This window comes from Dama dama, chromosome 23 (assembly GCF_033118175.1).
Source record: "Dama dama isolate Ldn47 chromosome 23, ASM3311817v1, whole genome shotgun sequence".
Classification (NCBI taxonomy): Eukaryota; Metazoa; Chordata; class Mammalia; order Artiodactyla; family Cervidae; genus Dama; species Dama dama.
In genome coordinates, this window is record NC_083703.1 from 61,852,686 (window position 1) to 61,866,732 (window position 14,047).

At 46.2% G+C, this 14,047-nt stretch overlaps 2 protein-coding genes across 5 annotated transcripts in view; both read left to right on the forward strand.

Annotated features, from left to right (window-relative positions):
• KIF3B (kinesin family member 3B) overlaps positions 1-4,224 on the forward strand; it is a 38,192-nt gene extending 33,968 nt beyond the window's left edge. For 3 of the 4 annotated variants that reach the window (XM_061127055.1, XM_061127054.1, XM_061127053.1), the window contains 2 exons: positions 25-203; positions 784-4,224. In XM_061127055.1, coding sequence (XP_060983038.1) covers positions 25-203; positions 784-880 — 276 coding nt within the window. In that variant the 3' untranslated portion in view covers positions 881-4,224. The remainder of the gene's footprint in view (positions 1-24; positions 204-783) is intronic. The other variant, XM_061127057.1, reaches the window with a different exon arrangement.
• The window catches only part of ASXL1 (ASXL transcriptional regulator 1), an 85,464-nt gene continuing 72,405 nt past the window's right edge, over positions 989-14,047 (forward strand). The window contains exon 1 of the mRNA XM_061127048.1: positions 989-1,112. The gene's annotated coding sequence lies outside the window, so the exon portion shown is untranslated. The remainder of the gene's footprint in view (positions 1,113-14,047) is intronic.

A 14,047-nucleotide genomic window follows, 5' to 3' on the forward strand; every position in this document is an offset into this window, starting at 1 on the left:
GCTGTCTTGGCTCTGCTTCTGCAGGCAGAAAACATCATGCTGCTGGAGCTGGACATGCCCAGTCGGACCACCAGAGACTACGAGGGCCCTGCCATTGCCCCCAAGGTCCAGGCCGCATTGGATGCGGCTCTGCAGGACGAAGATGAGATACAGGTGGATGCATCATCCTTTGAAAGCACTGCACATAAGAAAACCAAGGCCAGGTGAGTGGCTTTGGGGACCTATGTTTGAACAGAACATGCTTGAACAAGGACAGATGAGGGGAGAGGGTAGCAAAAGTGCTTGTTTATTATGGAACTAAGTGGCAAAGCCCGAGTTAACCTTGGTCTGTCTGCATCCACAGCCCAGGCTCTGAGCCTCAGTTTAAATAACCAACCACTTAATTTGGTGCTCAGTTAGAAGTCCTGTCTTATTAAATTCGGGATTAGAAGTTTAAGGAAAATAACTGAGCACAAAACCAGAAATGGAAGGCATTTTACCTGCATACTTAGTTTTTTGTTTTTTTTTTTCCTTACCAATTTAGAGAAGACAGTTAAGATGTTATTTTAATGGAAGAACAATTGCTGAGAATCAGAGTCCCCCCCTGAGGTGTCATCCGTCCATTGGTGGGTCATGTTGGCTATCCCAGAGGGTCAGGCTGTGCCAGTCTGTGGTGGTTTTACATTGAAAGTCCATGAGGCAAGGCCAATCTGAGACATAGTGGCCCCTGATGGGAAGGGAGGCTTACCTGCATCAGAGACTGTGATGGGATGTGTAATGGACATCTGTGCTTGATTCTTGCAGGCCTAAAAGTGGAAGGAAGTCGGGCTCCTCCTCCTCTTCCTCAGGAACGCCCGCATCTCAGCTTTATCCACAGCCTCGGGGGCTAGTTCCAAAGTAAAGCCACTTCCCCCTCTCCCAGGTTACAAACAGCCTTGCCTTCTGGGAGAAGAGACAAGCAAAAACCTACAGAGAGGACTTGACCCCAAACTCAGAACCATTCCCCTGGGGAGAAGCAATGGCCTCTTTGCCGATGAACCAGCTTAATCTGGTTGAACATGCTGGTCGCAAGATGGCAGTCAGCTCCTCTGGGACCAGTCCTTTAATTAGCATCTCAGAACTGCCTGGATAAGGTAAAGTGTGATAGCCGGAGTGGAAAGCAAGAGAGTCACCGGTGACCTTGCTTCCCTTCTCCCTTGCCACCTCCTCTCCTTTTCCTTGCCGTCCCATCCTCTCCCTCTACTTTTCTAGCCTGTTCTTTATACTGGGCTCCCTTCTTGTTGAACAACAATAGGGCAAAATCAGGAGTCACCTCAGCAGACCAAGTCTTTGGAGCCTCAGGATAAAGTGGCAATGAGTCTGAAAAGCGAAAGTCCTAGAACTTGATTGAGCAGGTGCTCGTTCTTGTAGGTAGAAAGTGAGAATTCTCATTTGGAGCCAAGCCTCTGAGGGGCACGGTCCATGCACCTCAGTAAGAAGTGGATCTGCCTTTGGGGTCTGCTGAAGGAGCAGATATTTTCCAAGGAAGCTGCCAACTTCTGCTCCAGAAGGATTCCATGTCAGAAGCAATAGAAGTAACACTTCCTCTGCCTCCTTGGAGAGTTTAGGGAAACAGCTTCTTTAAAACCTCAAAACCATGACCATCTTATCCAAGACGTGAATCTGTAAGCTGATGCCATGTCCATACGCTGCGTCACTTTGCTCTTTATTGGTCACCATCTATTCCCATGTACAATCTCTGAGCGAACTTGCCTGGGCCCATCCTCTGCCTCTAGAGCATGCTCTGCAGTGGGCCTGTATTTTGGGAAAAGGGAGGCTGTCTCTGCCTTCTCTGATGGGACCAGAGCTGGGGGGACGAGACACAGAGTGGTACTTCTGCATCCCCCGTTTTGCTCCATCCTTGCATAGAGAGCATTGGGGTGACGAGGTCGGTGCCAAGGTGGAGTCATAAGGCTCTGTGCAGTGGCGAAGGAAGACAGGACAGCTGGAGGCAGAGGAATCCTGCCTGCCTCCAACAGGAAACTCACCTAATCCTAGGAATGGGACTCCCCTGAGGCAGAGCCTGGGGCGGTAGCGAGGCATGGCCGTGAGATCCAATAGTTCAGAGGAGTTAGGAGTTCTGTTTACATATACTGGTTTGGTTTGTAAGTTTTAGTTCTCTGTATTATTGAAATTCAAAATTTGGCTTTATGTTGGTCATTAGGTGGATGTTACTCATTTCCCCCCATGAGAAGCTCATAAGTGTGTGTGGGTGTGCAAGCACAGTGGTGCCTATGTTCTTTGAATGTGTCGTGTGTGTCTGTAAGAGAGAGAGAGAGACCAAGAACTTGCCCGACTTTAGAAATACACTAACGTGCAGTTGTTGCCTTTGTCTGTATTAAAGGCCCGCTGAATGACTAATCCAGGCTGGAAGCTCCCACGTGGGTGTCTGAGTCCACGAGCCAAGCCTGAGGGGACAATATGTGTCCCTAGTCGGCCACACCGGCGCACCTTGCTGGCACCGTGCCTCGGGAAGGTGGCGACTCAGTGGGCCTTGAGTTACATTTTAACTCAGCTGCTCAGTTCCCAGGGCACCTTTCTGGATCAGAACCCGTGGGAAAGAGGAGGTACCGAGTGCAATGTCTTAGCGTCCTGCAAATGGAGATCTGTCGTCTACCAGCTTATCTCCTGTTTAGTAACCATTCTTTCTGAACCCAGGGCTCTTTTCAGCAATTCCCGGAGCATAATGGAGGCATCCCTCATCTTTCTCGGGATCAAACTCTGTTCTTTATTATTTACTAAGAGTGTCCCTGTTTGAACAGGAACCAAATGATGGGGTGGGTAGCCTAAGATGGTGACCTGCTGGTTACACCTGTCTCTTGCACTACGTTTCCTTGAAGCTGATCTGAATTCTGTAGGCTGAACATTTCCATCTAGGAAATCTGAGAATTAAAAATTGCAGATAACCCTGTAGCTGAATACTGATGTCTCAAGGTGACTATTCTGACCATGGTTGGTTGAATGACCATGGAACTTTTCTAAGAAGGCAAAACAAGTAAGCCGAGTTGACAGGCGGGGTCATGAAAACAGGCCTGCCTTGTACTCAGCTGTGTTCATCTGGTGGTCTTTGAAATGAAGTAGAAGAACGCCTGGCTGGAGGTTGAGTCTCCGGTGCTTTTCTTCTCTCAAAATGGATCCGATAAATATTCGAATAGAGTAGAGTGTCCTGCTGCCTGCCACCAGGAAGCTGCTGCTTTGGGCTCTGAATTGAGCCAAAGGTGTAGATGTACCAAGATGACTGAGGGACCAGGTTTTTATTGTCTGTAGTCATGCTAGAATGTTTCAAGCCCTCTGAGGGCCTTCACGTCAGCAGCAACTAATGAAATCTGGCAGCAAGGCCCCAGGATCTAATAAACTCATCCGAGAGAAGGAGTTTGAGACAAACGTGCAACCGCCCACAGGAATGTATCTGGTTTCAGATTTCAAATCCCATGTCTCCCAGGCCCCTGGATTCAGAACTCAAGGCCACAAATCATAGGCATGAAGCACTTTCTTAAGACTCCACCCTAACGTTGGATGGCTCCCCGTCGAATGCCTGCATGCTGCTTGAAAGGCACCACCCGCATCTCCACGACCACGGGCGTCAAGAGAGTTGCTCAGCTCCGGCACGGGCCACGCTCTACTTCTCCTGTGTGACTCTTATAAGTGCCCCTTCACTGAATGTAGAATCATTGCCAAGTTTGTGAGAAGTGTCCATTCCCTGTCAACGTGGGATATCAGTCCAGCCTCACATTTCCCACTGGAGGTCGAGGCTCAGCACGAACACCACCTTGGGCCATCTCAGCACCATCAGTGGATGAAAATGGGGCTGTTAATACACTCTAAAAGCCATAATCAGAATGCTCAGAAGGACCTGGATAAGAACAGTGGGCCTGGCTATTGTCGTTGTGCAAGGTTGTGTCTTGTACTGTTTGGAAATCTGCCCCGCCTCCTTCCTGCCCTCGCTTCTTGAATGAAATGCTTCTGAGGTTATTTATGAAAGGAGTGATCCTGGCACAGGCAGGAGGCAGTGGGCTTTATGGCTCCTTGGAGTTACTATTGATCTTGACCTTCTCTTTGGCTACCTTTAGACAAAGAATATGCCAATACTTGGGGCTCTGAGTTTTATAGTCAATATTTATTTGTATCATCTCTTTGTCTAGGAATGTAAAAGTGACTCTAAACTAAGATGTGTAATAAAAATCAGATTTATTGTACCTCCAAAAAGGTGTCCTCATAAATGACTGATGCTTCTGAGAATGACATGCCGGTGGCCGACACACTGCCAATTTCTTTTAAACATTTGAATTTTTCTAGTGGAAGGAGGGTGGGAGTGGAACATGAAGCCTGAGTTGGAATGTTGGCGTTTTAAAAATATAGCAGCAAAAAAAAAAAAAAAATATATATATATATAGCAGCAAGGTAAAGGGACATGAAATGAAAGAGTGACAAAAGAATGCTTTTTGTGGTTTTCCATGGAAGTTCCTGAGACAGGCATGAAATTACTTTTAATTTCTGTGTTTTGTTTTTTAATGTTTCGTTACATTTATTATATACTTCAGAATATACATTTTTTAACACAAAAATATTTCATGTTATTTACTCTCAAGAAAAAAATTACCAGAAATGAGCGACTCATTGGTCTTATGGTTTCTTATGTGCTCAGGCCTGCTGGAGTGTCCCCCTCTAGGATGGAGCGGGGGGTTATGTACCCTGTGTGAGGAGTGGAGACTCAGTAGAAGGAGTTCAGACCCTGGACTCTGAGCTCAGCTTGAATCCTGCTTGTGCCTATGCTTACTAGCTGTGCACCTATGAGGATTTTGGTTTTTCTCTCTAAACCTTGGCGGGGGGTGGGGTGGGGGGTGGGGGGGCGGGGTCCTTGTCTGTAAAACAGGGTCATAATCACACCTGGAAGGGCCACTGTAAGGATTAGCATTGCATTTAAAGCAACAAGTACACAAGTATGTGGATGAAAGCAGACGTTTTCAAATGTGGTTACTGGGAGTTCCCTGGTGGTCCAGCGGTTAGGACTCTGCACTTTCACTCCTGAGGGCCTGAGTTCGATCCCTACTTGGGGAACTAAGATCATACAAACTGTGTGGTGCGATTCCCTCGTACCCCCAAAGCCCCCACCCCACCCCCGCCACCGCCAAATAATAAAATTATTTGGTTATTGCTATGACAGGGCCCTGGGTTCAGAAGACACCGTGAGCAATTTGTATCCTAAGAAACTAGAAGCTAGTACTGGGTATATTATGTTCAGAAAACCCTAGGCCCCTATAGAAAAGCAGATAATCACTTAACAAATACATGTTGAATATCTCCTCTGTGCCATGCTGTTCCAGGAACTGGATATAGAGATGTGAGCAACATAATCCCTGCCCACACACAGCTTGTGCTTGCATGGGAGAGGGAGGTGGGGTAAATGCTAACCAAACACACCTGAATGTATAATAACCAATCATGACAAATGTCGTGCCGTGATATTATGGGAGAGTAATAGGAGCCTGATTTGGATTGGGTGAGTAAAGAAGGGAAGGGCTTTCTGAAGAAATGGCATAAAGTGAGATCCAGAGGACAAAGAGTTATCGGGACAGAAATAAAGAAAGAAATTTGTTCAAAGAGGGCACAGCACCTGTGAAAGCCTCATGTAACAGACAACTAGGATTTCACGGGAAGGTATCTGCAGTCCTTTTCTACCCTCACTAGGGGGAAGCATGCAGAGCTACCGTAAAAAAGATTATAGTATAGGACTTTAAGAATAGGTATACCAACAAGAAATGGAAAGAGCAGAGAGGACAGTGGTTTATGTGAGTAGGCAAATGATCCTTAACTCTTCAGAAGATGCCCTCAAACTACATGTAACATCCCTATCGTCCCCTTTCTTTCCCAATAGAGTTAAAAATCATAGGTTAGCCTAGCCCACATAGTTAACTATTTTAGAATAAAATCAAAACTCGTTAGCCAGAAAGCAAGGGTTCAAAGTGTGATTTGAAGAATTATGAGTGTGTCCTTGAAAGTGATAGAGCTCTGGGTGGGTCAAGGGCTAACCTATCGGGAGGTACAGGGCAGGGTTGTTGGGCAACTTGGAAATTCCTGTTGACTCACCAGGTTGTCTTCTCATCTTCTGGATTGTTTTAAGGAAAAAAAAAATCAAGAAACTACTTAAACCTCGTGTGACAGAGTAAGAAGTATGTAGTTGGTCTTTGTCCCCCCCAAAACTTCTACCAACCCTTGAAATTTCTTTAACGGTCAGAGTAACTTCTGGTGTTTCTAACAAGCCCCTTTCAGCCACATCAGAGCTTAGGCTAACAAAGTGACCTATGGATAGCTTCGGGGTGGAGGTTGGTTGCCAGAGGAACCGATCATGTGATTAGTGTTGGAACTTTCAGCACCCCTCCTGACCTCCGGGGAGGGGAGAGGAACTGGAGATTGAGTTAATCACCGATAGTCAATGATTCAGTCATTCCGGCCTGCCTAATGGAACCCATCCATAAAAGCACCTGAACGATGGGGGTTTGGAGCACTTCCAGGCTGGTGAACTCATGAAGGTGCTGGAAGGATAGCGTGCCCGAAGAGGGCCAGGAGGCTTCATGGCCCTCCCCTGACCTTGCACTATGCAATTCTTCCATTTGGATGTTCCTGAGTTGCATCAGTAAAACAGTAATAGTAGCTAAAGTGCGTTCCTGAGTTTCTGTGAGCCATTCATTCTAGTAATTATTTAACCTGAGGAAAGGATTGTGGAAGTTATAGCTGGTTGGTCAGAGGTCCAAGTGGCAACCTGGAACATTGGACTAGCCTCTGAAGCCGGGGGGCAGTCTTGTGGGACCAAGTCCTTAAATACTGGGAGTTAGTGTCAGTATTGAAAACTGATTTGTAGCACACCCATTTCGTGTCTGGACAATCAGAGACTTATTGGGTGGAGGTGGAAAAAAAACCCATGCATTTCATTGTCAGAAGTACTGTGACTAAAAACAGTTGACCTTGGAAACTGTTTTGAACTTCATGCTGACAGTCTGTCTCAGGGCGTGTGATTTTGGCAGGCCCTCTTGTACTAGAGTTGCCATCTGATTGAAGTTTACCCTGAGAATCTGGTCTCCGAGGACCATGCGGTGGTCACATCTGCCAACGGGGTTGTCAGTGGCGTTTATCAAGGACGTAACCGTAGCTCTCACAGCTGCTCCTGTTTCATCCTCTCTTTCTATCGGCAGTCTGTGGTTAACCGTCCCCGGGTGCTTCAGTTAGGCGAGCTGACTGGGGATGGCTTTGGGGGTGGGGAGCGGGCAGAAAGAGAGGTGGCTCACCCGCATGGCTGGGGACAGTACCGCCCACAGGAACTTGCTGAATGCTCGAGAGTGCCAGGTGTCTCGCTCTGCCCTGGAGACAGAGAGGAGTCACACGTCCTCCAGCCCTTCTGAGGCGGGGAGAGAGAGAAACAGGATGAGAGAAGCAAGTCTCTGGTGATTCAGGGTGGTTAGGGCCTTCTAGAAGGCTGGTCTCCTCCCCTCATGCCACTCTCTCAGCCCTCCTTTTGGGTGCTCGGTAATGCCAGGCGCTTACAGGCCATGACATCTTCACATGTGCTGTGCCCTGTTTCTGGTAATTTCTCCCCACTTCTGCTTGGTTCACTCACACTCACCTTTCAGGTACTCGTTTAATGCCATCTCTTCTAAGAAGCCTTCCCCAACCACCCGTTCTGGCTTCCCCCATCTCTACCTGGCTGTGCAGAATCTCTCACTGAACCGTGTTTCCTTCTAAGCCCTTTCCCCAGCTTGCAATGTATTTGTCTGCCTTGGTCTCCCCAGCTAAACCCTAAGTTCCCTGAGGGCATGTTGTGTTATCTTCTCCAGCTTGACGCTTTGATGGGTCAAGTGGTAGGGTCAGTGCTGACACCCGCAGCTCAGAACAGAGTGTTTTCTGTCAGAGGAAAGGGTGGTAGGACAGGAGAGGTGGAAGAAGACTTCGCAGAGGAGGGGTGCTCCTGCAGAACGGGCAGGGTAGCACCCCGCTCCTAGGAGGAGGGAAGGGCATGGCAGACAAAGACAACAACATGAGTAAGGACAGGGAGGGTGTGCTGGAGTGAGGGAGCAGACCGTGAGAAGGGGCTCAGCTCCACGACACAGCCTGTAGATAGAGGGGCGGCCCTTGGAGGCTTTTTTTGGGGATGTTGTGTGTGTGTGAGGGAGTGATGTCAGGTCCTACTTACACTCCAGGCGTTTTCTCCTTAAGCCAGCCTCTCATGCTCCTGTCTCCCCGAGATAACAGGAAGCAGTTTCACCAAGTGCTGCTTTAAGTCCGCCTGCTGTTCACACAGGTTTTCTGGGCTCAGTTGGCAAACTCCATTCTGCAAGGAGCTTCCCCTGGCACAGCTCAGAACCCAAGGAATTCCAAGGGTTGACTGTGACTTGGTTCCCTTGGAAATGGGGCTGAGGCATTTTTCAAAGCAGTAGAATGGAAGGTGGTGCCTTTGCTACATTTAGGAAACAGAGAAATTAAACTTCTGCCATTGGTTTTGAAATTTATCTTCTTTGGCCAGTGACCAAAAGATTTACCAAATGCTGTTCAACACTCTATGCCAGATTTCAAGGGCTACATACGACTCAGGGCCCTGACCCTTCCGGAGCTCCCAGTCTGGTAGGGAATTATCATCCCGCACAAATACATACATTTCAAAGTGATCAGTGGCTCAGATACGGCACTCACAGGGTGCAGTGAGGGGGTTGTAGACGTTTCAGTGCGCGGTGTGTTAAACGTGGTGATGAGTCTTCTTTGCTTGATCTGGGGCAGTGAGAGGAGCCAGCACTTTGGTGTCAGATCCTTTCTTATTTTTGAGTGTCTACTATGTGGGGGCATTGTTCTAGTCGCAGGGATCCAGGATGAAGCTCCTGCTGCACGTTCTAGTCGGGGAGACAGGTGGTTCACCAAAAGTGTGGACTTTTGGTTAACCAAAGGTGCCCTGAAGGACAAGGCAGGGCAGGGGTGAGAGAGAGACCAGCAGGGGTTGGTGGCTCAGGTTGGTAGGTCAGCCAGGGCTTCTCTGCAAAATGTTTTCCATTTGAACAGAGCCCTGAGTGAAACTGGGGAACAAGCATGGGTTTCTGGTACCAGGACCAAGAGTATTCCAGGGAAGAGGATCCAAGGTACCGAGGCCTGGAGGCTGGGGTGTGTTTGAGGACAAATGTGGTCGGCAGGCAGGGACAGGTGGCGGGGGGCCAATGCTGAATTGTAAATGAATTTTATTTTTAGACCACTGGAAGCTTTTAAGCAAAAGAGGGAAATCTGACAGGAATGCTTTAATAGGATCCCTCTGGCTGCTCTGTGGAGAACAGGGGAGAGAAAGCAAGGGAGAGGAAGGAGACTGCTTAGAAGGGGTGTGGTGGCTTGGAGACGAGGTGGTGGCTTGGACCAGGCAGTGGGAGCCACTGGTGAGAAGTGGGAACACGTCTTAGCATATTCGCTGATTGCTGATAATTGTATGTGAGAAGTGAGAGACAAAGAAGAGGCAACAGTGGTTCCCAAGTGTTCCAAAGTTTTTGATCTGAAACTGGTGGAAATTCCACCCCTGCCACTTCCTTCCATGCCCCCCGCCACCTTTAAGATAAAAGGCGTTATTAAGATATAATCCCCCTACCATGCATTTTACCCATTAAAGTGTATATAATTCATTGGTTTTTAGTATATTCACAGTTGTGTAATCATCAACCCCTATCAATTTTAAAACATTTTCATTACCCCCAAAATACCCATTAACTGCCACTCCCCGTTTCCTCCCCACCACACAAGCTGCAGGCAACCACTAATCGACTTTGTTTCATCTGTCCAGTGCTCAGAACTCCAGTTTCCTCCTCTGTAACTTCACAGGGTGATTGTGGGGTGGAAAGGAGAGCATGAAGAGAAACAGGACAGCATGCCTAGTAGTTGCCAGGCAGAGTGGCCTTGGCCTTCATAAGTGCTCTGGAAATCCCAGCTCTCCCCCACTGCTCGCCATCTTGCTGAGGCATGGTGGCCAGGGGTGAAAAGCATGGGCGCTGGGCCCAGACTGTCGGATTCTGAATTCTGAACTCACCACTGACAGGTTGTATGATTATTGCAAAGGTTTTTAACCTCCCTGGGGCTTCAGATTCCTCAACTGCCATAAAGGCATCATAGCAAGTACTCCCTAAGTTGCTCGGAGGCAAGCCATGTGAAGCACTGGGAAGAGTGCCTGGTGTGTAGTAGCAAGTGCTCAGGGAGGGGTCAATGTCGCAAGGCTGTTATCATTATTAAGTGAGGAGCAGGCAGGTGGTGGCTCCCAACATTGAGGCCAACTGGACATTTCTGAGTCCAGGTAGTTGCAGTGGTAATGGAGAGAGAGATCATAGATGTATTTTTAATCTTGTCCTCTGTGGGATCTCTACTTTTGGAAAAGTCACTTGTCCCCTCCGAGCCTCAGGTTTGCCCATCTGTAAAATGGGGGCGAAAGAGCTTACTTCATGGGGCTCTGTGGAGAATTCAGTAACCTGTTCTGTACTAAGCACTGTTTTGAATACAACAGGGAAAAAACCCTGCTTCCCTGAAGCTTGTGTGGAGCTAGTAGAGAGAGACAGCAAGTAATATTAATCATAAAGACAAAAAAAAAATCATAAAGACAATAGTAATCATAATACATTAAAAATACATGAATAAGAAAGCAGAGATGTAGAGCACCTGGCGCCTGGCATGAGGCAAGCCTTCTATCAACGGAAGCTGTTGTGATTATTATAGGAAAGCACTTTGAAACCAGCACTGTATTGAGGTGGGTCTCCAGGTGACTGCAAGCAAGTTGCCTTCATCCAAGCCTACCCTCATCTCTGCTCAATTAAATTTCACTCAGCCTCCAAGGCCCTTTTCGAGTTGCCTGGTTGAAGTCTCTGTCTCTCATGGCAGAGTGTTCTTTTTTCCTCCCTTCAGCTGGCATTAACTGAATGCCACTCTGGGCCAGTCCCGATGCTCAGCTTTTGCGATTAAAAACCTGAGAGAGGTGTGGTCAGCAGCGTGAATGGAGAGGCCCACAGCACTCTGTGCTACACTGTTGAAGCCTGGCTGCCTTGGTTTTAGTCTGCCAGGGGAGAGCCCAAGGCTTCTGAACTCAGTGATCAAAATAGCAGATAAATTAAGACTTCTCAACATTCTTGTTTAAATACTTCATTGTAAAAGTAAACATCTGCATTATGGTCAAATGCATAATCTCTATTTAAGCAATAAGTGTGAAAGTGTTAGTTGCTAAATCGTGTCCAAGTCTTTGTGACCCCTGTAACCCACTAGGTTCCTCTGTCCATGGGATTCTCCAGGCAAGAATACTGGAGTGGGTAGCTATTCCCTTCTCCAGGGGATCTTCCTGACCTGGGGATCAAAGGGTCTCCTGCAGGCAGATTCTTTACCATCTGAGCCCCCAGTGAAGCCCCATTTAGGCACTGATCTAACCAAAGAGCTACAAGATAGAGATGTAAGGACCTGTGGAGGAGCAAAGACTTCAGGGCAAATAATTTCTCAAGGTGTAGACAGTATTCTACCAGATAAGCAGGAAATGTGGCAAACTGGAGCAGAGAGGTTTTGGAGCTGGGCTTCCCAGGCAGTGCAGGGATAAAGAATCCACTGGCCAAGGCAGGAAATGCAAGAGACGTGGGTTTGAACCCTGTGATGGGAAGATTCCCTGGAGCAGGAAATGGCAACCCACTCCAGTATTCTTGCCTGGATGGATGTTTTCTTTAGCAAACTCTGAGAGCAGCAGAGTAGGTATTAACCCTCCTACCAAAGTGCAGTAGCTTGCTTCAGGTAGAACGTGCTAACCCAGGTTTGCTGTTGCTGCTGTGCTGTGCTCAGTCACTTAGTCGTGTCTGACTCTTTGCAACCCCATGGACTATAGCCCACCAGGCTCCTTGTCCATGGAACTTTCCAGGCAAGAATACTGAAGTGGATTGCCATTTCTTTCTCCAGGGCATCTTTCTGACCCAGGAACCAAACCCCAGTCTCCTGCATTGCAGGCAGATTCAAGAGGCAAATATTATTTAAAATATTAAAAACTATTAATGATTAGTAACAGTGTAGCATTATGAACAGAGCTCTTGTGTCAGCCAGACTTGTGTTCAGATCCTGACATTCTCATTTCAAGTTGCTTAAACTTTCTGAGCACTGGTTTGTCTCCCTTTTCTGTAAAATGAATGAAAAATACCCTCCTTGTAGGACTGACATATGAGAAATATGATTATATTAATATAATCCTAGGTTGTATAATAAGTGCTAAATGCCATTTAAAATCAAAATACAGCAAGCTTTATTGAATATTCTGATTATAAAAATCATACATTCTGATGATAAAACATTGAAACAATACAAAAACATTTAAGGCAATACTTACATATCACTGGAAATTCCATTTCCTATAGCTGATGGTGAATTTTTTAAGTATCTCTTTATGCAAACTCTTAGTTTGACCTTCATAATATACATGGGTCCACAGTACACACCTGTCCTGTTTTCACTCAATAATACGTTATACACCTGTGTTCAGTTAATAACTATAGATTTATATTTTCGTTTTTAATCGCTTCCTAGTAATCTATTGTGTGAATCGCCAGAATTTATTGAACACTGTAGATGACCGCTGAAGTAATTTCCAGATTATTTTCTGTTTTATATGACACTGTATTTTTTTTTTGGCTGCACCATGCAGCACGTGGGATCTTAGTTCTCCAGCCAGGGGTCAAACCCTACAGTAGAAGCAAGGAGTCTGAACCACTGGACTGCCAGGGAAGTCCTATAGAATACTGTATTAAGCAACCTCATACCTAGATCGTTGTTCGCTTGTTTCACGTCCTTCCTGGGATAAATCACTGTAAATGAATGACTGGCAAAGAATTTTCTCATTATAATTTTGTTCCATTTTGGTAAACTGCCTCCCAAAGTAGACTCTATGAATTTGTGCTTCCACCAGCATAAATTGTGCCCACTTCCGTACAGCCTTATTAACACCAGGTTCTGCCGATCTTTTTGATCTTTGCCAGTCTGACCTGTTGAAAAATGGTGTCTCACTTTTGTTTCTGTCCGTGGTTACTAATGAATTGGAAAATATTTTCAAGTATTTATTTCCATTTGTGATTCTCCTTTTGTTAATTGCCTGTTTAGGCCATTGTTATTTGACTATTTTTCTATTCAGGTGTTTCCTATTGACTTTTTAAGAACTCTTTGTCATGAATATGACAGATATTTTCCTCCAGTGCATTGGCTGTCTTTTACCTTGTCTCTGGTGTTGTATTACCAAATAAGAATTTTTAATTTTATGAAGTCAAATCTTGACTTGATTTTACTTGATGGATTAAAAAAAAAAAAAACTTTTAAACATGTTTAGAAATACTTCCATTTCCAGATTATAAAAATAGTCACTTGTTTGTTTCTTCTCAAAAAAGAAACAAATTTCATTGTTTACATATACACCTTTGATCTAAGATGTGAAATTTAGATTTAAGGAGAGAGACGGAGCTCCAACTTAATTTTTCTCCAAATGGCTACCCAATCGTCCTGTTCTGTTTATTGACTTCCATCTTTTTGCCACCAATATGACATGTTACTTTTACTGTGCACTGCAATTCCTTATACATTTGGCTCTATTCCTATACTCTGTTCAGTTTAACAGGTCTGTCAGTTCCTTTTTCAAAATGGCATTGTTTTAGTTGGTGTAGGTACATTTTAATATTTGGTAGAACAAGTCCCAACTCATCCTCAAACTTTTCTTGGCAATAGGGCGGTGGAGTGGAGTGGTTAAATTCACGGAGTTTGTGTTCATTCAGCCAGCCTGAGCTTTGTAATTTACTCATTTATTCATTTATGGCTGAGCTGGGTCTTTGTTGCTGCACGTGCTTTTCTCTAGTTGAGGCGAGCAGGGGCTGCTCTCCAGTTGGAGTATGCGGGCTTCTCATTGCAATGGCTTCTTTTGTTGCAGAGCACAGGCTCTAGGGTGCTCGGGCTTCAGCAGTTTCAGCATGTGGGCTCAGTAGTTGTGGCGCACGGGCAGGTGGGATCTTCTCGGGATCAG